This window comes from Xyrauchen texanus, chromosome 35, assembly GCF_025860055.1.
Source record: "Xyrauchen texanus isolate HMW12.3.18 chromosome 35, RBS_HiC_50CHRs, whole genome shotgun sequence".
Taxonomy (NCBI): domain Eukaryota; kingdom Metazoa; phylum Chordata; class Actinopteri; order Cypriniformes; family Catostomidae; genus Xyrauchen; species Xyrauchen texanus.
In genome coordinates this window covers 34,548,646-34,574,145 of record NC_068310.1, presented here as the reverse complement: position 1 = coordinate 34,574,145, position 25,500 = coordinate 34,548,646, and the positions used below count along the sequence as shown (strand labels likewise).

The 25,500-nt window shown below is 37.0% G+C and overlaps 1 protein-coding gene across 1 annotated transcript; it reads left to right on the top strand.

Moving 5' to 3' along the window:
- Positions 1–85: 85 nt before the first annotated feature.
- On the top strand, positions 86–25,474 carry LOC127629061 (WD repeat-containing protein 41-like). Its single transcript, XM_052106098.1, has 13 exons — positions 86–581; positions 1,308–1,423; positions 4,814–4,862; positions 5,311–5,439; positions 5,700–5,762; positions 6,023–6,134; positions 7,233–7,295; positions 7,462–7,563; positions 7,992–8,176; positions 8,362–8,483; positions 8,559–8,644; positions 10,087–10,223; positions 18,060–25,474. Exons 1-13 carry the CDS (start codon positions 534–536, stop codon positions 18,198–18,200), a joined length of 1,353 nt encoding a protein of 450 aa, XP_051962058.1. The 5' UTR covers positions 86–533; the 3' UTR covers positions 18,201–25,474.
- Positions 25,475–25,500: the final 26 nt, after the last annotated feature.

Sequence of the window (25,500 nt, the reverse complement as noted above, 5' to 3'; positions counted from 1 at the left end):
TTTTTCACTTCGAAAAAAGCGTGGGTTACATTTGTCCCCTTGAAGTTTCCGTAGTTAGTCACATGAATTCGTAGATTGTCTGGTAGTTAGCAGTTGATGTGAAGCTGTCATAGATCAAAGGATATCTGTTGGAAGAAATGCCTTCTGTGTGATTAAGGCTGATTTTGTTTTTACTTTTTTTATATCGACGTTAATTTGACCTGTTTAATGTTAATTGAATTGAATTGGCTCGCGAGCAGAACCGGCGCTGAAGTGTTTACATTGAATCAGACGCGTGACGCGCCGTGTCAATCAAATGTTGCTACAATGTTGCGCTTCGTCACTATTGTAAATACATTGCAATAGGGATTCAATTGACATAATTGATCATTTATTAATAAAGACCGCTCATCTGGAATATCAGCAGGAGGCATTGTGACAGTCTGTTTCGCAATATGCAGCTACACTGATTTGGTGATATATTGTTTTTGTTTGCATCAAAAAACTGTTGGATTGCATGCACAATTTTTGTGTGTTTTTTTTTAAATACCACCATGCTGCGATGGATTCTGGGCGGTCGGGAGGCACAAGGGACAGTAGAGGTGAGTACAAGCAAGCAAGTAAGCTTTGAAAAGTGTAGCAGGTGCTATTTACACCTAGTGCAAATAGTCACTCAGATAAAAGAAACGTACTGGATTTGCATTAATAGTTATTGGAAAATATCTGTCATAGTACAAATTTATGTTAGCTATTTATTGTGAAAGGGATAGTTAACCTCACAATACATTTACTCACCCTAAACCTAAATTGCTTTCTTCCATGCAACACAAAAGAGGATGTTGGGCAAAATTTTGCCCTCAGTCTCCATTCACTTTCATTGTATGGAAAAATGTGGAATGAAGTGAATTATAATGAGAATGGCTTACATTCTGCTTAGCATCTCCTGTTGTGTTCCACTGAAGAAAAAAGGTCATATGGGTTTGGAACAACATAGGGTGAGTAAATAAAGACAGCATTTTCATTTTGGGGTGATCTGTCCCTTTAAAGTCTTGATTTGCCAAATGTTAATGAAGGCTCACAAAAGGCACCCATTTTGTAGAATGACCATTGTAGATGTCCATTTTCTTGTCATTATTTCCTGATAATCTCAGGATAGTACCCAGACAGTGTCCAGTACTTTTAAAGACTGGGCCGTACTGTTGCATGAGTGCCGTACGTGTTTCTGAGAGATAGACTGATTCAGTCGAGCAAACAGCAGTCATTTCAGCAGATTCGCAGCTAGATTGAAGCAATGATTCGTTTGTCTATAATATTCGCTCTGTGTGCAGAAGAGCGCGGCGCTGTTCATTGGGGAGGAACAGCCCAAAAACGGTTTCACGGAGATGCAGGTGCTGAAAGGACACTTTGACATTGTTCGATTTCTGGTGCAGATTGATGACTTAAGGTAAGCAATCCTCTTCTCCTCCTCCTCTGCCTCTGACCAGTGATTGACAGCTCAGACTGAGCTAGATCCTCTTCAGAAGCAAACTTACAGAGCGTGACAAAAGTTTAATCATCACATCTTCTGAGTGTGTGTGTGTGTGTACAACTCTAGATCCTCTTACTACAGTCCATTACCTCTGAGCAGAAGGCATCTCTACAATACCTGCTTCTGCACCACTTAAAGAAAAGTATCATGGTAATACTATATTTTTTGGTCATGTACCTTGGTATTACTATGCTGAGTTTGACATGGTACCTTTAATGCCATGTTGTTGGACATGCACAAAGGTAATATCATGTATTTTGGACATTTACAGTTGTATTACCATGTTTTCTGGACATGTACAAAGGTAATACCAAGTGTTTTGGGCATTTACTGTGATAAAACCGTTTTTTTAGGACATGTACCATAGTAATACCGTGTTTTTTAGGTCATGGTACCTTTCTAATAGTTTGTATTTTGACATGTACCATGGTAATACCATGTTTCTTTCTTGGACACAGTACTTTTGTTAAACATCATGGTATTACCATGGTAAATGTTCAAAACACTGATTTTACCACAGTAAATAACCAAAACAAATGGTACTGTATTACCATGGTAAATGTTCAAAAAACAAAAACATGGGATATTTAAGGTAAATGTCCAAAGCACATGGCATTACCTCCATACCTGTCTGAGAAACAAGATATTACAAAGGTGCTGTGTCCATAAGAAACATGGTATTACCACGGTACATGTCCAAAACACTTGGTGTTACCTTCTTTATGGTTCAAAATAGATTATACTACCTTTATACATGTCCAAAAACATGGTATTCCAAAGGTACCATGTCCAAAACAACAACAACATGTTATTATTACGGTTAATGTTCAAAACACATGGTATTACCACGTGTTACAAAACATTTGGTGTTACCCTCGTACATGTCCAAAACATTTGGTGTTACCCTCGTACATGTCCAAAACATTTGGTGTTACCCTCGTACATGTCCAAAACATTTGGTGTTACCCTCGTACATGTCCAAAACATTTGGTGTTACCCTCGTACATGTCCAAAACATTTGGTGTTACCCTCGTACATGTCCAAAACATTTGGTGTTACCCTCGTACATGTCCAAAACATTTGGTGTTACCCTCGTACATGTCCAAAACATTTGGTGTTACCCTCGTACATGTCCAAAACATTTGGTGTTACCCTCAGTACATGTCCAAAACATTTGGTGTTACCCTCGTACATGTCCAAAACACTTGGTGTTACCCTCGTACATGTCCAAAACACTTGGTGTTACCCTCGTACATGTCCAAAACATTTGGTGTTACCCTCGTACATGTCCAAAACATTTGGTGTTACCCTCGTACATGTCCAAAACATTTGGTGTTACCCTCGTACACGTCCAAAACACTTGGTGTTACCCTCGTACATGTCCAAAACACTTGGTGTTACCCTCGTACATGTCCAAAACACTTGGTGTTACCCTCGTACATGTCCAAAACACTTGGTGTTACCCTCGTACATGTCCAAAACACTTGGTGTTACCCTCGTACATGTCCAAAACACTTGGTGTTACCCTCGTACATGTCCAAAACATTTGGTGTTGCCCTCGTGCATGTCCAAAACATTTGGTGTTACCCTCGTGCATGTCCAAAACATTTGGTGTTGTCCTCGCGCATGTCCAAAACACTTGGTGTTGCCCTCGTGCATGTCCAAAACACTTGGTGTTGCCCTCGCGCATGTCCAAAACATTTGGTGTCGCCCTCGCGCATGTCCAAAACACTTGGTGTACACTTAGACTATTAGGGGGCAGCCCTACAATCCAGCCCATCTGGCACCAACAATCATGCCATGGTCCAAATCACTGAGATTCCCCATTCTTATGGTTGATGTGAACATTAACTGAAGCTCCTGACCCGTATCTGAATTATTTTATGCACTGCACTGCTGCCACATGACTGGCTGATTAGATAATGACATGGATGATTGTTGGTGCCAGATGGGCTGGTTTGAGTATTTAGTAACTGCTGATCTACTGGGATTTTCATGCACAACAGTCTCTAGAATTTACTCAGAATGGTGCAAAAAACCAAAAACATCCAGTGAGCGGCAGTTCTGTGGACGGAAACTTCTTGTTGATGAGAGAGGTCAACAGAGAATGGCCAGACTGGTTCGAACTTACAAAGTCTACTGTAACTCAGATAACCACTCTGTACAATTGTGGTGAGAAGAATATAATCTCAGAATTCTATTCTTAGGTGCAGGTTGGCACTGTTTTGGCACAAGCGGGACCTACACAATATTAGGCAGGTGGTTTTAATGTTGTAGCTGATCAGTGTATACTGTGGTAACACCATGTGTTTTGCAGGTACTAGTAAACCCATGTTTTTTTTTTATTTTAATTTTTTTATATAAAGGTAATACCGTGTGTTTTGGGCATTTACTGTAGTAATGCCATGGTGTTTAGAACTTGTAACAAAGTAATGCAATGTTGTTGTTTGGAGATGTGCCATAGTAACAACACCATGCGACTCGGACACATTCTACATGGTATGTAAATACCATAGTGTACCAAGTCCAATATCAAGTAAGCATCATGATACAGTATATGAATATGGCAATCATACACTACCATGCTATTACAATCTGATAGCATGACTGCACCATTATACCGCCACAGTGCTTTTTTGTAATGGATGGAAGCATCTACATTAGGCTTGAATGCATGTAAAACAAAAACAAGAGAGTTTTGTGTGTGTGTCTGTGTGTGTGTGTTTTCAAGATCTTCTCTATAGTGTCCATGACCCCTGGGCAGAAGACCTGTCCTCTGCATGGAAGCATATGCATTGGACATAAAAACAAACCCTCATGTGTATATATAAACACAAAGTGCAATGCATTTGCGACACATGGTTTTATTTTCATTTAAGTAAGGGAGAAGAGAGTTTGGTAGTGGGTTTATATGTTTTAGATGTGTGTGTGTGTGTGTTACGGCTGGTTGTTCCTGATGATCTCAGCGCAGTAGAAGTGTTTCAGATGAGGGCAATGTGCAGAACGTGGACGATTGCTTTTAGATTCCAGAGTCCTGTTCATCTTCTCCAAGCCCCTCCATACTTCCTTTATCTCATCCCTTTATCATGGTTTCATTCTCTTTTTCTTCCTGCGAATGATTATTTTCTAAGCGCAGCATGTCAAAGGTGATCTGAGAGTGAAGCAATTTGTTAAAATTCAATCGGGAAAGAAGAGCTGATTAAGTGCATGCTTTTTTGGCAGTATTTATTGTGCTTTATGCAGTACATTTAAAACCATTTAAATCGTCAAATCAAATTAAGTAAAATTCTGTTTTGTAATTGTCAGGTTTGCATCGGCAGGTGATGACGGCTCGGTACTCATTTGGAATGTTGAGGTGAGTAGAACTCCTTGGATATGCTAATAAAATGTTAATGACATGTTAAATTATAGGAACAATACACAAAATATGCTGATTATATGTTAATGGTATGAATAAATACACTAAAACTGCATGCTAATTATATGTTAATGATATGATGAATGCATAATAATATACAGGTCAGCCTGGTGTTTGTTGCTTCTACCATAAAATATTTGTGAATGTTTTTTGTGTGTATTTGTGCATTGTGTGTAGCTGACATGACATACTTTTATGATGTTAATACTTGTTATACTGTTAATGTTCAGGATATTTATTGTACACACATGAATATAAAATCAAGATAAATATAATCAATACATTTTTTCCAAAAGAAATGTATACTGACATACCTTTATGTTAAAGCCACTCTGTAAACTAAATACAATGTTAAAGCTAAACAGAATGTGTTTATTTGTTTCAGACAGGTGATTGTTTGTTGGAGTTGCGTGGTCATACGCAGCAGATCACTGCGATGACGTCATACACCCTCATCAAAGGCGGAAACGCACACACTGCAATTATTACTGCGTCATCAGACCGCACACTCAGTGTATCTTTTCAAAAACCACACACGCACACATCATGACGCTACCGGGGGTTAATGCAAAGAAAATGTCATGCTGATGTTTCTACAAATTCCCAGTTTTCAATAATCATTTGTTTACTATACAAGTAGTTGACACTTTAAGTTTGCCCCTTCTGAGAAGCCTAAGAATTTATAAGGCAAAGTGGTAAAAAAAGAGAAGTCATATTGTGGATGGAAATGCATTTGCTGTTTATGTGTGATGGCTTTCCTTAATTCTGCAGCAGTTATGGGATCCAGACACAGGAAACAGAGTTCAGAATGTGTCTGATCTACAATCCTCTGTGAAGGTAAACGGTCTGTGTGTGTAGTTACCTTGATCTTTCCCTTTCAGTATGCAGTTTTTGGATTGTGTATGTGTGTGTAAACAGATCTGTTCCTGTTTCAGTGTTTGCTGGTGTTGGGTTATGTGTGTGTTTATTCTGATGTTTCTGTCTTTCAGTGTTTGCTGGTGTTGGGTTATGTGTGTGTTTATTCTGATGTTTCTGTCTTTCAGTGTTTGCTGGTGTTGGGTTATGTGTGTGTTTATTCTGATGTTTCTGTCTTTCAGTGTTTGCTGGTGTTGGATCGTTTGAACCTGTTGCTCTCAGGTGGAAATGAAATGTGTGTTTGGAATAGAGACTTTGAGCTGCAGTGTAAAACTGTTCATCACAGCGATGCAGGTACATGATCCAAACACACACACACACACACACACACACACACGCATACACACAGCTCAGTCAATATGCCTACAGTATATGCTTCTTAAAGGAAAAGTTCACCCAAAATAAAAATGATATTTTCTGATCATTTAATCAACCTTGTCATCTCAGATGCGTATGACTTTCTTTCTTCTGCCAAACACAAATTAAGATTTTTTTGAAGAATATTTCAACTCTGTAGTTCTATTCAATGCAAGTGAATGGTGTCTAGAACTTTGAAGCTGCAAAAAGCACATAAAGGCAGCATGAAAGTAATCCATAAGAGTCAAGTGGTTAAAGTCTTCAGAAGCGATATGATAGGAGTGGGTGAGAAACAAACAATATTTCAATAAATCATAAGTCCTTTCTTCCATATAAATTATCCTCTCTACCCAGTAGGTGGCAATATGCATGAAGAACGCAAATCGCCAAAAACAAAAGAAGAATATGAAAGTGGACATTTATAGTAAAAAAGGACTTTCATGTTGCATCTGAAGATATGAATTAACCACTGGAGTTGTATGGATTAGTTTTATGCTGCTTTTATGTGCTTTTTTGAGCTTCAAAGTTCTGGCCACCATTCCCTTTCACTGAATGTACCGATGTAGCTAATATATATATATATATATATATATATATATATATATATATATATATATATATATATATATATATATATATCTTCTAAAAATCTTAATTTGTGTTCAGCAGAAAAGGGTGAGTAAATATTAAGAGAATTTTCATTTTTGGGTGAACTCTCCCTTTAATAGTTGAAATGGAAACCTGAACTGGTCCAATGCAGAACCTGTACAACACAGAAATTACTACAGCAAAATGACTCTAAACGTAAAGGGGAAGTGTGTCATTTCTGTCTACTAGCATCATTAAATGGAATTGCAGAAATAATGGCTAATTTTAATTAATTCTATATTTATGTGTTTTCAAACAAGTTTTCTAAACACTCCCACTGTCTTCTCTGCATATTAAGCAGGGAGAGGAGAAAGTATTTTAACACAGAAAATACTGCACACATCACATTCATTTTTGAAAATACTGTCTTCTGATGCTTTTTTGAAGGTATTTCGGCCATGGTGGAATTACCGAAGAACTTCATTGCAGCTGCCATGGATAAAGAGATTGGTAGTGTGATGCTTCATTCATTTGCTTGAAATGTTCTTTTTAAAATCTTGGTTCAAAAGTGTCAAACTGTAATTGTAACTTCCATGTTGCGTCTCAAGCAACTTCTATTGGTAAGTTTGCTTGTAGCAAAACAGGTTATAATGTTTTGTTGTTTCTGATTTTTCAGTGATATTTAAGTTGAATGTATCTGGGTCAGATATTACTGTTATGGCCATACGACATCTAGCTGACCATCAGGACACCATCCGTTCTCTCATCAACATTAATGGTGATCTTAACATAAATAAAACCCTTGCATTACACAGGACAGAGAAAAGACAAACCATATGACCTGTTCAAACACCTTGGTTAAGAACAGTTATGTATTAACATTGCACACTAGGGCTGTAACAAACAATTCTTTTGATAATCAAGTACTTTTATTTTTTTATTATTATTGATCGACCCAAGTAATCTGGCTTTTTATAATTTTATGTATTGGGGTCTATTTACACAAAGCAACCCTTCAAAATGTCTATAACACACCTACAGGCACAAAGTAGGCACTACACGGTGTGTGTAATGTTAACAATTAGTTTGATGTACACTGTGAATATAAAGACAACATATAAATAGAACATACTAATGACATACAGTATAGTTGAGTATTGAGTGTTGTGATTTGTGTTTACCGTTGGCTATTTTCCTGCATCTCAGATAAGTTATTTGCGAGTGGCTCTTATATCGGTGAGCTCATCCTCTGGGATTCAGTGGATTGGACGATCCAGGCTTATGAGCTCATTCTGTGGGAGGAGCCAGCGAGAGATGGCCAATCAGAGGTCAGCCTGACTCACCAGAAACAGATTGAGAGGTCCATTCAACACATGAGCTCAGATGGAGAGGTAAAGGGTTGGATTTGAAATGTAAACATTGTGTCTGAATATGACACTTTTATAATCCTCTGTTCTTGGTGTTTATTATAAATAATTAGGCATATATATGTATAAAAGATTTATAGTCTTTTATCATGTTTAAAAGTTGTATATAGTATTTCTCCTCACATCGAAACTCTGTCTCTCTCTTTCAGATAATTGTGGCAGCTGTTGGCAGTGGTCTGTATGTTTATAATGTGCCAATGAAGAGTGTAGTGGCATACAGGAAGATCGCTCATGATTCTGATATCTTGCACACCATGCTGCAGGAAGATGGGTATGAATCACATTCCAAAGCATTCTGACGAATGCAGCCTGTGTGTTTGTTATTTAGTGTGTTATTGTTTTTTAGGCATTTAATGTCATGCTCTGAGGATGGGAGTGTGAGGATGTGGGAGTTGCAGGACCTCCCTTTACCTGCTGAACCCGCCTCCTCAGGTGAGCAGGACATGCCCCCTTTGACAGCACAGGCACCTTCAGATCTCACCTGTAAACTTGCACACTCATCATTTCAGCCTCTGTTCTTTCCACTCATCTCTTTACATCCTTCTCACCCCCTTTATCTCTTTCTAGCACATCCCATATCCTTCCTTCTCTCTTTCTTTTCCTTTGTCTGAATGTGATTCAGATATGCCGAAGCTATCATTTGTCAGTCATCCTGTGCAAGGAATGTGTGTGTGATTCAGTCCAACTGCTGTAAAATAATTTCCTGAGAGCTGCCCAGTTCAACCATTAATGCTGAGGTGGAAGAATATAAACACACCGTTAGACTTTTCTAATGTTCCGTAATTATAAGAATTTATATTATTATATTATTTATTTAGTATAATATTTATTGTTATATAAATGTATAAATACGTTTATTTTATATATATATATATATATATATATATATATATATATATATATGTGTGTGTGTATATGTGTATATATAAGAAATAAATTATAGTAAATGTTAAATTTAATATAATTATAATATTTAGAACGATATTATTATTATTATTATAGAAATGTATAAATACAAATGATTAATTTCTCTTTATTAAAATACATATTTTACACTATAATAAACGTCTAATTTATTTAGAATTAGAGAAATGATTATGTAATTTAATATTTATTTGGGATATATATTGTTATAAAATTTTTATAAATAAGTCATTAATTTGTGTATTTATTATTAGATTATTAATTATAAATTACAAAAAAACATAATCTGCCTCACAAATGTCAAACAATTAAAGTAAATATAATTAATTTATGTTTTAATATTTATTTAGTATAATATTGTTGTATAAATATTAGTTATTAATTTGTGTATTTATTATTAGAATAATAGTTATAATAATAAATACTTGACATTTGCCAGGCAGATGAAAGAACTGTGTAGTAAATGTTATAATTTATAGTATTTATTTAGAATAAAAATTATTTTTATTTAAATTTATAAACATTAAAACATTTATTAGTTTATTTGTGCATTTATTATTAGAATAATAAATGTTCACATATTGTGAGGTAGATAAAATCACAGGAGTGGTACATGTTACACCATTTAATATAATAATAAATCACAATACTTAAGTGTTTTTAATAATAATGCATTTTATTAAATTCTATAATCTATAATATTATTCCAGTATACTTTGCATTTATTGGTGAAATAAACAATAATTATAATACGTTGTGATCAATGTTTAAAATATGTTACAGGCAGATAAACTCTCATTATTGTTACATAATATTATATATGATTGAAACTCATGCTTATAGATCTCATTTAAACTGTAAATCAGTGTCATTTCATTTGACATCATCATGAGTTTGCTCTGATATGTTTGTGAGGTTTCGTTCATTTAAATGTCCACCTTCTCCTTCAGGGTTTTTTGGGATGTTTGGCACCTTTGGCAAGTCTAGTAAACAGAGTGGCCCTCCTGCCAAGAAACTCCCAGTGGTCCCTAGTCTGCGCTCGCTGGAACTGACGGGTGATCTGATTGGTCACTCTGGAGCTGTGCAGGTATGCTTGTCATGTGACTAGGTTGGATGAACTTCTACATAATACTGTCAGCTTTGTTGTTCTAGGTCATATGAACTTTGACTAGTTTTATTGAATGTTTTTCATGAACTAGCTTTAAATGAAAGCTTTCGATTTTGCCTGTGTAAAGAGAGTCTTATTAGGAGGCATTGATCCTGAGGGGGAGCAGGGAATCGTTTTTGAACCGCAGTTTAATTAAAGTGTCTGACAGAGTGAAGAATGTGATCTACATACAAGTCAACTTTTAAATTGATCATCTGACATGTGTTTCACCAACACACACGTCAAATTACCATCACACCATTTTTTTTTTCACATTTTTAAAAGCTTTTTTGCAGTGATCATTCTCAACTAGTCATATCCCAGTGTACATGTATATTTAGTTATATCAACAGATTAAGCCATCTCTGGCCATCTCGGGACCCTAAAACGAACAGGAATTATTTGATAGCACTACACCTTTTCGTGGAATCAACTTACGGATTGCTTATCTTTAATCGATGCTGGATATTTAGTTGAGATATGATAGGAATAATTTTTAGTTTTCATGTCAAAACATTGCACACTTCAGTTTATAAGTAAATGACTATAAATGACCTATAAACCTGTCAAATAAAATAAAATGGTTTATTGTGGAGCAGGACAATATAGGCCTACAGAACCCCTGATTGACATACAGTAACTTTTTAACACTGAACACAGAAAGAAAGAGGATGACGAGGGTGGAGAACAGGAAAACAGGGAAATAGATACATCATTTAGTGGTCTACACTTCTATTATTAGTTCTCAATGTCAAGGTCAGGTGTTTGACTTCCACGGGCTGATACTGATAAAATGTAAACCTTGAATTCTCTGTGGGTTGCTTCAGAAGAAAGTGTCTGCCTAATGAATAAATGTACAGTGTCCCCAGAAAGTATTTGGACACTTAAAATAGTCACACTTAAAATATATAAATGTCATTACATTAGATTGAAAAAAAAAAAAATAGCAAACCAAGTGGCATCTGTAAATAAATGACAATAGTCAACTCATTTCTGAGTACTAAATTTACTTCTCTGAGCCATTTTTTGCTAACTTTTAAAGGATATACGAAGTCAGATCTTAAGTTCACACAGGTGTCCTAGCATAGTAACCGTAGATGTGGCTCATCACATTAACTATGAACATTACATTTGTGCAAATACTCTTTCATTTTAAATAGTATATCTATAGTTATATAGAAATTTATAAGCCTAACAAATCATTTTTTTTTAGATGACCTACTTCTTACTTGTATTAGTATAACTATTTTTATATAAAATTCTTTGACCACTGTAAATATGTTCCTTTGCTTATCTCTGTTAACCCTAAACAGGGTTCCCACGCATCCTAGAAAACCTGCAATTGCAAAATTGCAAAATACTTTAATCTCCTCGAAAATAATGATTTGTCCTGGAAAAGTTTTTAGTATAATAAAACTGTTTGATGTTAGTGCTGACAAGGTGTTTGTTAAATGTACAACTATTGATATAGTGCAATTTTTTCCCATTTCAACTGCTGTAGTGTTCACTACAAAATGACAGCCAGCCCACAGATAAATTTTTCTTTTTATTTACAACCTGAGGCAGTGGCGCAAAAAGTGGGTATGCGCTATATGCGGCGCATAGGGGCGCCGCACCATGGGGGCGCTAAAGCGATGGTAAAAAAAAAAACAAAAAGCTGTCGGGGGCTAAAAACATAAAAAGAAAGAGGGAAAAGGAGATTGCATGTCAAGGGATGCGACAGCAGCTTAATAAGTGGATGGTGAAAGGCAACAGGTAGGATTTAAAGTGTGACGTCTGTGCTTGGAAGCTTGCAAATATTCATGTTAACAGACTAGCTAGCGTTTGCTAAGACTGGGAATGTAGCAGCCAGAATATGTAGCTAGCTAGCTTAGAATATACAAAACCGAGGTTGCTGAGCTGAAAACTGAAAAATACAAGGCAGCATGTACGATAAATGACAAGAATCTGGAAAACAACTAATGCAATATCTCTGGTTTACCATGGAATCATGCATAGATTTGCTAGCAAACTTGGAGGCTTGCAAATATGAATGTTAACAGACTGGCAAGTGTTTGCTAACTTAATGCAAAATAATGTTGCTGATATTTACATTTAGATTTTGGTTAAACCCCATGGTAGGGTCACATCTCTCTCTCTTTAAAAATCTGTGCTGTGTGTGTGTGTATATATATATATCGATGCAATACTAGATAAATGGGCGATACTAGATAAATGGGCAATACTAGATAAATGGGCAATACTAGATAAATGGGCAAGTGAAAAGGCACGCCATGTTACAATTTAGTAGAAACTAAAAAGCGCTTTTGAATGTTTGGTAGCAACATTGTTACTTGGATTGGAAATTGAGAATCGGTGACTGACTAGTTCTAACTGTTTATTCTGTTTGTAACTTTTTATTATTTGTTAACATTGTTAATAATATATATATATATATGTAGGCCTACAGTGGCTGTCTGATATACTTTCAAATAAACCTTTATTATTTGAAGCCCATACATGATGATGTCCGGCAAACTTATTTATTTATAAGTGGGGGGGGGGGGGAATTGTTGAATACCCCTCTAACACTGGGTAGTTGCGCCCCTGCCCTGAGGTGGTAGCCTGGTGATGTTGCTTTTACACATTGGTATGCGAATTAATTTTAAAATATTCAATGATCGGAGTCTGCTTATACTGCCGTTACCACGTACTGTATAGGGCCTGGGGCTGCACGATATATCGAATTTTCGAAATATCGCGATATGCATATTGGCTTGCGATAACAGCATGATTTTTTTAATACGTTGTAACGCAAGTGGGGTTGCCATCCGTCCCGTAAAATACGGGATCGTCCCTTATTTAAAGACGAAAGATAAAAATATTGAATCAATACAGGATGCAATTTGTCCCCTACTTAATCTGGTCAGATGGCATCACAGTGATGTCGTTTCAGATCGCCAATTTAGCATTGATATAAGTTGGTACGTTTGCCTACAGTATGTAAGGGACCATCTGAAAAGTCCACACATTGTGCTAAAACCGGAGTTTTTTTCTATATAAATGTTCAATAAGATCAAACAATGTATGAATACAATCATAAAGACAAGTACAGGTCAAGGAAAAAAATAAACAAGTAAAATAAATAAAAATGTATATATGTGAAATATATATGTATAAACCATCCAAAGTGTATACATAAATAAGATGAAATTAAATATATTTGTAATAGGCCTTTTTTTCTATAAGTCATGGGTCAGGAATGTTCTCATTTTTTGCATATAAGTAAGGATATACAATTTTGTATTAATAACGCATATTAACTCAACGCTAACATATAACAATAAACATTATACTAAATAAATAATATAAATTCTTATAATTACGGAACATTAGAAAAGTCTAACGGTGTGTTTTTATTCTTCCACCTCAGCATTAATGGTTGAACTGGGCAGCTCTCAGGAAATTATTTTACAGCAGTTGGACTGAATCACACACACATTCCTTGCACAGGATGACTGACAAATGATAGCTTAGGCATATCTGAATCACATTCAGACAATTGAAAGGAAAGAGGGAAGGAAGGATAAGAATACCTTATTTTAAAACTTCAAAAGTGGCACTTAACGTAAGTAACGTTTATGGCGACACAGAGAACAGCAGACTGGGCGCGCGATTGTCACTTGGTGTGTGTGTGTGTGTACATATGAGCAGAGAGAAGACACATTTGATTTCAGTAAGTCGTACTTTATCTTTTAATATACCCTATGATGTTCATTCACGTTTCTTTTTTTTTGTGCCATAAGAGAGAGACGACTGAGAACTGTTAAACTACCGCGAACGTCTACGGCAAGCGCTTCTGGACCAAAATTTTCAAAATAAAAGTCCCGCATTGAATTAACTAATAATGAAATGCGAACATGAATTACAATGTAAAGATTAAATATGTCATAACACAGACTATTTTAGGATATCCCATAATATGGTGAAATTAACTTTATATTCATATGCTTTTTAAAAATAAATATAAATTGTAATATCTGCTGCATAACTAATGGTAAAAATGTATACACCGATCAGCCACAACATTAAAACCACCTGCATAATTTTGTGCAGGCCCCCCTTCATACCGCCAAAACAGTGCCAACCCGCATCTCAGAATAGCATCAGAAAAGTTACAGAAATACTCAAAGCAGCCCAGCAAAGTCAAGGTATTGGGGTGGCCATCACAAAGCCCTTATCTCAGTCCGATAGAGCATTTTTGGGTAGAATTGAAAAAGCGTGTGCAAGCAAAGAGGCCTACAAACCTGACTCATTTACACCAATTCTGTCTGGAGGAATGGGCCAAAATTCCTGCAACTTATTGTGAGAAGCTTGTGGAAAATCGTTTGACCCAAGTTAAACAATTTAAAGGCAACGCTACCAAATACTAACAAAGTGTATGTAAACGTCTGACCCACTGGGAATGCGATGAAAGAAATAAAAGCTGAAATAAATCATTCTCTCGTCTATTATTCTGACATTTCACATTCTTAAAATAAAGTAGTGATCCTAACTGACCTAAGACAGGGAATGTTTTCTACGATTAAATGTCAGAAATTGTGAAAAACTGAGTTTAAATGTATTTGGTCAAGCTGTATGTAAACTCCTGATTTCAACTGCGTATTATATATATACACTCACCTAAAGGATTATTAGGAACACCTGTTCAATTTCTCATTAATGCAATTATCTAAACAACCAATCACATGGCAGTTGCTTCAATGCATTTAGGGGTGTGGTCCTGGTCAAGACAACTCCTGAACTCCAAACTGAATGTCAGAATGGGAAAGAAAGGTGATATAAGCAATTTTGAGCGTGGCATGGTTGTTGGTGCCAGACGGGCCGGTCTGAGTATTTCACAATCTGCTCAGTTACTGGGATTTTCACGCACAACCATTTCTAGGGTTTACAAAGAATGGTGTGAAAAGGGAAAAACATCCAGTATGCGGCAGTCCTGTGGGCGAAAATGCCTTGTTGATGCTAGAGGTCAGAGGAGAATGGGCCGACTGATTCAAGCTGATAGAAGAGCAACTTTGCCTGAAATAACCACTCGTTACAACCGAGGTATGCAGCAAAGCATTTGTGAAGCCACAACACGCACAACCTTGAGGCGGTTGGGCTACAACAGCAGAAGACCCCACCGGGTACCACTCATCTCCACTACAAATAGGAAAAAGAGGCTACAATTTGCAAGAGCTCACCAAAATTGGACAGTTGAAGACTGGAAAAATGTTGCCTGGTCCGATGAGTCTCGATTTCTGTTGAGACATTCAGATGGTAGAGTCAGAATTTGGCGTAAACAGAATGAGAACATGGATCCATCATGACTTGTTACCACTGTGCAGGCTGGTGGTGGTGGTGTAATGGTGTGGGGGATGTTTTCTTGGCACACTTTAGGCCCCTTAGTGCCAATTGGGCATCGTTTAAATGCCACGGCCTACCTGAGCATTGTTTCTGACCATATCCATCCCTTTATGGCCACCATGTACCCATCCTCTGATGGCTACTTCCAGCAGGATAATGCACCATGTCACAAAGCTCGAATCATTTCAAATTGGTTTCTTGAACATGACAATGAGTTCACTGTACTAAAATGGCCCCCACAGTCACCAGATCTCAACTCAATAGAGCATCTTTGGGATGTGGTGGAACGGAGCTTCGTGCCCTGGATGTGCATCCCACAAATCTCCATCAACTGCAAGATGCTATCCTATCAATATGGGCCAACATTTCTAAAGAATGCTTTCAGCACCTTGTTGAATCAATGCCACGTAGAATTAAGGCAGTTCTGAAGGCGAAAGGGGGTCAAACACAGTATTAGTATGGTGTTCCTAATAATCCTTTAGGTGAGTGTATATATATACAGTGAGGAAAATAAGTATTTGAACACCCTGCTATTTTGCAAGTTCTCCCACTTGGAAATCATGGAGGGGTCTGAAATTGTCATCGTAGGTGCATGTCCACTGTGAGAGACATAATCTAAAAACAAAATCCAGAAATCACAATGTATGATTTTTTAACTATTTATTTGTATGATACAGCTGCAAATAAGTATTTGAACACCTGTCTATCAGCTAGAATTCTGACCCTCAAAGACCTGTTAGTCTGCCTTTAAAATGTCCACCTCCACTCCATTTATTATCCTAAATTAGATGCACCTGTTTGAGGTCGTTAGCTGCATAAAGACACCTGTCCACCCCATCCAATCAGTAAGAATCCAACTACTAACATGGCCAAGACCAAAGAGCTATCCAAAGACACTAGAGACAAAATTGTACACCTCCACAAGGCTGGAAAGGGCTACGGGGAAATTGCCAAGCAGCTTGGTGAAAAAAGGTCCACTGTTGGAGCAATCATTAGAAAATGGAAGAAGCTAAACATGACTGTCAATCTCCCTCGGACTGGGGCTCCATGCAAGATCTCACCTCGTGGGGTCTCAATGATCCTAAGAAAGGTGAGAAATCAGCCCAGAACTACACGGGAGGAGCTGGTCAATGACCTGAAAAGAGCTGGGACCACCGTTTCCAAGGTTACTGTTGGTAATACACTGAGACGTCATGGTTTGAAATCATGCATGGCACGGAAGGTTCCCCTGCTTAAACCAGCACATGTCAAGGCCCGTCTTTAGTTTCCAATGACCATTTGGATGATCCAGAGGAGTCATGGGAGAAAGTCATGTGGTCAGATGAGACCAAAATAGAACTTTTTGGTCATAATTCCACTAACCGTGTTTGGAGGAAGAAGAATACCATCCCAAGAACACCATCCCTACTGTGAAGCATGGGGGTGGTAGCATCATGCTTTGGGGGTGTTTTTCTGCACATGGGACAGGGCGACTGCACTGTATTAAGGAGAGGATGACCGGGGCCATGTATTGCGAGATTTTGGGGAACAACCTCCTTCCCTCAGTTAGAGCATTGAAGATGGGTCGAGGCTGGGTCTTCCAACATGACAATGACCAAGCACACAGCCAGGATAACCAAGGAGTGGCTCTGTAAGAAGCATATCAAGGTTCTGGCGTGGCCTAGCCAGTCTCCAGACCTAAACCCAATAGAGAATCTTTGGAGGGAGCTCAAACTCCGTGTTTCTCAGCGACAGCCCAGAAACCTGACTGATCTAGAGAAGATCTGTGTGGAGGAGTGGGCCAAAATCCCTCCTGCAGTGTGTGCAAACCTGGTGAAAAACTACAGGAAACGTTTGACCTCTGTAATTGCAAACAAAGGCTACTGTACCAAATATTAACATTGATTTTCTCAGGTGTTCAAATACTTATTTGCAGCTGTATCATACAAATAAATAGTTAAAAAATCATACATTGTGATTTCTGGATTTTTTTTTAGATTATGTGTCTCACAGTGGACATGCACCTACGATGACAATTTCAGACCCCTCCATGATTTCTAAGTGGGAGAACTTGCAAAATAGCAGGGTGTTCAAATACTTATTTTCCTCACTGTATATATATATATATATATATATATATATATATATATATATATATATATAATTTTTTTTCTTTCTGTCTGTCTTGAGTGTGACTCAAGGGTGTCTTGGTTTATATCTGTTGGCCTTAGAGAGCTTAAGGCTAGACAGATCAAATCACAATTCTCTTCATAATCAATTTTCTTTTATTATCTAAATATGTATTTATGTGTATAAAAAATAGAAATAAATTTGAAGCATCTTCACATGTTATGATGATTTAAAATGAGTATCCAGGACTTGTCTTATACATTTCTTTCATGGGTGTTGCAGATGTTTCTGAGTTTCAAGGAGAAGGGTCTGGTCACCTGCTCCACAGATCACCTGGTCATCGTGTGGAAAGACGGAGAGTTGCAGTCGCAGCTGCGCAGTCTCGCCCTCTTCCAGAAGCTCGAGGACAATCAGGGACTTTGAAAATTCATTCCCAGGCCTGGGATCATTTTCTGTGTCCTAAAAGCATAATTTAAGGCATGCAAGTACAGTTTAACCATTGAACACTTTTCTTTGCCATACTGACTCTTTGCAAATCCTGACATTGTTTTAAATTCAGTCATAATGTGCTTTAAAACATTTATAATGCTTATAATTGTTTTATGACTGGCTGTTAAATCAGTGTCTTATTGTAATTTTTTTTAAATCTGTTAATTTGTGTATATACAAGGTGATTTACGTGGAATGGGAATATTTTGATGTGTTGTTTATCTTTAAATCAGAATGTTTTATTGCACATATAAATTGAATACCTCTTGAATGTATGCTTGTTTATACTTTTGTAGCACTTTATAATAAATTACTGTATTTTAATATTAGGCAATGCATTAAGATGTCATGTATTAACAATGAACTGAATTTTTACAGCATTAATCTTGGTTAATGTTTATTTAGAAATATACTATTGTTCTTTTTTTAATCTTAATTCATTAACATATACAACTTTTAATGTAAAAAACGTGTTCGTGTATGTGAAGTAAATATAATGCAACATTAATAAATGCAGTGCAATTATTGTTCATTATTAGTTTGTCAACGTATACAATTTTGTTTTAAAGCATTACATTTTCTATTAGCAAAACTGCAGTTGATTTATGCTTGGTGTGTACATGTAAATTCAGATCAAAAATACTTTATTGCAAAAATGTTTTGTGTATCTCACAAACAATGGTTTCAAAGTTGGAGTGGCATCTCCAAACAACAGTGGATGGAGAGACAAAACGAACATCAGTACAGCACATTTTATCCAACATAGAAACTTTTGTACAACTGACAATAAAATAAAGTATTCGAAAGACAAAACCAAACTGTAGAATGGTGTGATAATTTCTTTCTCTCAGTGAAGTTTAATTAAAAATAGTTTATATACATTAGTGCAGGGGATAATGCTGTATTGTGCATTCCCCATAACTACAATTCAAAAATACAGTAATTGGCACAGAATCTGCATCCATCCATTAATGCAGTTTACACTCGTTAATCAAACCTGTCCATGTCTAACTCTATTCTCAGAGCATGACCCGTCCCTAATTATGATGTCATTGTGAGGTCAAAATGGCATGCAAGCAGGAGAGCCCTTAGATAGTGAGGGGAGAATAATGAATCTGAAAATAATAACCAACACAACATTCAAATATGACCAGGGACTGTTATACCTCTATTATGAAACAAAACATCTCTCTCTCTACAGTATACATATACTGTGTGTGTGTGCATGTATATATACACTAGCGGCCAAAAGTTTGGAATAATATACAGATTTTGCTCTTATGGAAAGAAATTGGTACTTTTATTCACCAAAGTGGCATTCAACTGATCACAAAGTATAGTCAGGACATTAATAACGTGAAAAATTACTTTAACAATTTGATTTTTTTTTTTTTTCAGAACTGCTTAAATTACTTGTTTTCATCAAACAATCCTGACAGCTTTGCAGATCCTTGTCAGGCACTTCTCACGCACCTTACAGTCTAGCTGATCCCACAAAAGCTCAATGGGGTTAAGATCCATAACACTCTTTTCCAATTATCTGTTGTCCAATGTCTGTTTCTTTGCCCAATCTAACCTTTTCCTTTTGATTTTCAGTTTCAAAAGTGGCTTTTTCTTTGCAATTCTTCCCATAAGCCCTGCACCCCTGAGTCTTCTCTTTACTGTTGTACATGAAACTGGTGTTGAGCGGGTAGAATTCAATGAAGCTGTCAGCGGAGGACATGTGAGGCGTCTATTTCTCAAACTAGAGACTCTGACGTACTTATCCTCTTGTTTAGTTGTACATCTGGTCTTCCACATTTCTTTCTGTCCTTGTTAGAGACAGTTGTGCTTTGTCTTTAAAGACTGTAGTGTACAACTTTATATGAAATCTGCAGTTCTTTGGCAATTTCAAGCATTGTATCGCCTTCATTCCTCAAAACAATGATTGACTGACGAGTTTCTAGAGAAAACCGTTTCTTTTTTGCCATTTTTGACCTAATATTGACCTTAAGACATGCCAGTCTATTGCACACTGTACAACTCATAAATGAACACAAAGACAATGTTGGCAAGTGATTTTCTAGCACCAAATTAGCAATTTAGGATGATTACTCAAGGATAAGGTGTTGGAGTGATGTCTAGATTTGATCAAAAATAACGTTTTTGAAATAGTGATGGTGCTGTGTTTACATCAGTAATGTCCTGACTATACATTAGTATATATATACACACACAAAAATACTTTTGGTTATTGCAAAATGATAGTTTTGCATTTTAACACAAAATGGCCTGTGCAAGGAAATCTGAGAAACATCTTCCTCCTGAAGAGATGGTTTTGGCTGTACTGACTGTGATAATGGAAGAAAACAAGCACATGTACTTCCCATTATCCTGAGAATTCATGTGTTGCACAGGACAGAAGACAATATACTTTCAGTATACTTTAATTTTAAGAGGAAAGTGGTTAATTTAGGAAGTTTTTGTGCTATTTCCATCTTCCTGGTTTAAAATCAACATCGAGTCAATGTCACACATTGTGATATTTCCCTGCATCGTAGCGTCATCAGTGTCTTATAATTATTAATGAGACTGCGTGACCTTATCCTATGAGAATGCGTTGTCTCATGATTATTCATTAAACCAGGTGACCTCCACCGGGATTGCTTGCAGAACTCTCAAGCTCCTCAGTTGAGAGTCATCGCTTTAACTTTAATATCACAATGGAACTTTGGAATCAAAGAATGAAACTACAATGGTCGCCATGACAACACATTTCATACACCTGAGCCAGAATGTAACGTCCCTAAGCAATGCTCTGTGTAAAGTGAATGACAAGTTTAGCCCGTTGTGTGTTGATAAAAGCAATTAAGGCAGGTCCCTGAATACAGTCTCTAGAATCGCTCCATATTTATATTCATATCTGAAAAATAGTCCATATAAATTCATTGTTAAACATCTGAACTTATAAAGAGATTCATTTTGTTCATATTTTCTTCTAAATTACTTATAAACCGGTGTCTGACAGTATGAAACAGTTTGCTCTGGGGCAGGACAATGCAGGCCTACAGTAGCTTTTTTAACACTTAACCGAGAAAGACAGGAAGAGAGAGGACGAAAATGAGGCGGACAGGAAAAGAGGGAAATAGATGCATCATCTTATGACATACACTTCCATTATAAGTTCTACGTAGAATGTTCTATGTCTTACCTCTCTTGGCTCTAAACCCAGAACCAGAGCCCAAAACCAAACGGATCACATCAAGACTCGTCTGTCTGAGCTGTAGACCACAAACCCTCTAAAAACTACTACTAATAATATTAATAAAAAAAGCAGATTGGCAGTCAAAGATGAATTTGTTAATTGTGAAATCTCAGGCCTAACAGAGACTATAAGACACAAAAAACAAACTTGAAATCTCTTATAGCCATTTTCCACCAAATGGCGATGGTTCACATGCCGAGCCTGTGCTCTGCTGGTTCACGGCCAGGAGGAAATCTGGAGCTTTTCGTAAGCTGGCTGTGCTTTTCCACTGACCTCAGAACCGAATGATGACGTAAGGGGTTACGTGACTACTTTACCTGCCCATAAACAAACATGGCGCGCCACAACAGTGTTTGTGTCCAGCTTTTACTCTTGTTTTTGAGTAATGCAATCCATCGATATTACATTGCTTAACAAAATTGACAGAGATGACATCTACCCAAAAATAACAAGTAATGTATTAACATTAAATTGTATGAACTATGGCTTAACTTGCTAAATTCTGTAAACTGTAACAGTGGAATTGAATCATTATTAACAGTGGTGTAGCAGATGGTTTTATTTGGAGTTTTGCCATAGCATATAATATTATGTTTATAGCTTGATAGAGAATCCCTACATTTACTTAATAGATAGCTGCGATCTTCTGAATTTAGTGAGTAGCTGGTCAAAAATCCCTTTATTGAACAAAACAATGCACAAAATAAAGGCGGGTGCACACAGTACGATTTATAATAGTCTTTACGATTGTTGCTTGTCAGACTGTACGATATGAACGCATTGATGTCGCCATGGCTAAATGTGCAATGTTATGACTGCACGATATACATCATAGCCGACTGTGGTCCCAATTGTCCCGATCAGTGAACGTGACTCACATTATGGGAGTGTTGCGGAATAGAAGTGAAACTGAGAAATTTGCCCACCACAGAGGAGCATTTCCCCCCCCCACAATTTGTTTATGATTTGGTATGATATGAAGGCATGCATCATTGCATGTTGGATCTTTTCCCCCTTTGCGATCTCTATATTCATCTCGGATCTCCATGAAGACCATACCGCAAGTAGAGTGCTCGTTTCATCTGCGTTACCTGAACGCTTTTGATGTCTGAAAATTATGTGGGGATCTTTGTGTTTTTTGAGTGAAGTACTCTTTGCTGCAGATGGTAGCTACTGTTGTTGTTTGGGAACATTTTGGTGATGAAACATCCCATCCACCAACCCCTCAAATAATCGGTTCATGCGTGGAGACCAGCAAGCTTTTGCGGATGGCATCAAACCAGGTTTTCGGCCCCGGAATGGCCTTTTCTGTGGTGGAAACGAACTGAACAGTTCAGGAATTCGCACTGGCCCAGGAACCCGAACCATGTCAGTGGAAAAGGGATATTTAAGATCTCAATTGTTTCTCCAAGACAGCAATGAGATTTAATTAAGAACATTTTGAGACTTTTGGTTAAGTTTCCTGCATCTCAGACAAAACAAAACCCATTTATCTCATGCACTGCCTCTAGATTTTAAGAAGAGATCTCACCAAATGTCTCAAACTGTGCTCGGATAAGCCAAGATACCAAGGTCTGCTCTAAAATTCAATTGAACTCAAATAATTCTCATCAAATTCTTCCAAGATGAAAAAAAACAATAACAAATCTGAGCAAAGTAATCCACATCAATGTTATAGCTCTATAGTCTTACTGTAAGGCAACAATTGACTCATTTGTTTAAGAAATTTGAGGAGAAACATCAAAAAGACAAAGTTGACACTTAAAGGGTTATATCACCCAAAAATGAAAATTCAGTCATTGTTTACTCACCCCTGTGTTGTTATAACCCCACATTACTTTTTATTTTTCTTAACACAAAGGGACACATTGCGAAAACATTTTGTGCTCAGTGATGTCATACAATGGCAGTATATGGTGACCACATCTTCAAGCTTCAAAAGGATGCAAAAGTATAATTCAGACGTCTAATAAATTATTCCACGAGACTCATGATTGTTATGAAAGGAAACAATAAGGTTTAGTGAGGAACAATCCAAAATCGAATGTTTAATTTACTGAAACTGTTGACTGACCCTTGATCATGAGACTGCAGGAGACCAACAGTTCATGCAGCCCCCTCGCGACATGGGGTGTTCAAGCAAAAACTTGTTTTGTTGATCTAAAATCAGGACTACAACAGCGATACTAACAACAGAACACAACACAGCTGCACACAAAAATGTTATAAATCTCCACCTTTGACCAGTCCCAACCAGTACATGGGGATATGCATGAAGAATGTGAATTGTCAAAAAAAGAAGAAGAATGTGAAAGTGAAAATGGAGATTCATAGTCAAAAAGGACTTATTGATCTGTTTTTATCCACACTTATCTTATCGCTTTTGAAGACATGGATTTAACCTCTGGATTCTTATGGGTTACTTTTATGCTGCCTTTGTGTGCTTTTTGGAACTTCAGAGTTCTGGTCACCATTCACTTGCATTGTATGGACCAACAGAGCTGAAATATATTTCTAAAAATCTTTATTTGTGTTCTGGTGAAGAAAGAAAGTCAAACACATCTGGGATGGCATTAGGATGAGTAAATGATGAGATAATTTTCATTTTTGGGTGAACTATCCCTTTAAAAAAGCATGAGCACAGTGTATATCACATTCACAAAATGTTACTGTGCCTTTGGTAAATCAATACAGCCATACAATGGAGTTGGTCTACAGTGCGCACACACACACACACACACACACACACACACACACACACACACACACACACACACACACACACACACACACACACACACACACACACACACACACACACACTCGTTGTGTTTCCATGTTTTATGGGGACTTTCCATAGACAGAATGGTTTTTATACTGTACAAACTTGATATTCTATCCCCTAAACCTAACCCTACCCCTAAACCTAACCCTCACAGAAAACTTTCTGCATTTTTACATTTTCAAAAAACATAATTTAGTATGATTTATAAGCTGTTTTCCTCATGGGGACCGACAAAATGTCCCCACAAGGTCAAAAATTTCGGGTTTTACTATCCTTATGGGGACATTTGGTCCCCACAAAGTGATAAATACACGCTCACACACACACACACACACACACACACACACACACACACACACACACACACACACACACACACACACACACACACACAATCTATACACAGCATTAACATGGATGGGAATGTACAACTGAAACAATTTTCACTTTAACCAAGCCAAAACACAACAGGATGTCGCAAAACACCCGTACCCTGAAACCTTCCAGTAGCTATCATCTTTATCCTAATGTATCCGACACGAAAGAACATTATAGAATAAAATGTACCTGTGTACAATAAATTCTGGTTTCGCAATCTCCTGTGCATAAATGGGGCACATTCATGTAAAAACTAAAAGAAGCATGTAATCGTCTGTTTCTAATGAAGTCTTTGAAAAATAGCAATATTAAAAGAATGTGGGGGTTTGTTTTGGATTCCTTTACCACCGATCATTGATTATACTGTTATGAAAATGAACAAAATAATCTTTCCTAAGAAACAAACAAACACGTTTGTGAGTTCTTTGATGCTTGTTATTGTACAACCATGAATGGAGTTCAGGAATGTGTGCAGTTCTTAGGTTTCACCACAAGAGAGTGACCGGAGCATTCCTCATCATTTTCACTGCAGAACACATCTATACTCCTAACACAACTCGCAGCAAACCTAAAACATCTTTCAATCCTTTTCATCCTTTGACTACAGTTGCACAGTCTGGGTAGCTCTAAATAAAGGAATAAATTGGCAGAAATTGTGTGAATACGTACTAAAGCTGTTGACAGGCCATACGTAATCTTATAGCAGCGTTAAACATTGTTCCTAAAATAAACCGCTAGAGCACTTTCTATGAAGCATGTGTATTATAAAGGCATTTAAATTGCATTCATTATGCCATATTATAGATCTTGTACAATTAAAACGTAAA

Coding starts and splice junctions, on each gene's coding strand:
- LOC127629061 (XM_052106098.1), top strand. CDS start 534: ATGCTGCGATGGATTCTGGGCGGTCGGGAGGCACAAGGGACAGTAGAG. Junction 4,863..5,310: donor TACTCATTTGGAATGTTGAG/GTGAGTAGAACT, acceptor TATTTGTTTCAG/ACAGGTGATTGTTTGTTGGA. Junction 6,135..7,232: donor TGTTCATCACAGCGATGCAG/GTACATGATCCA, acceptor GCTTTTTTGAAG/GTATTTCGGCCATGGTGGAA.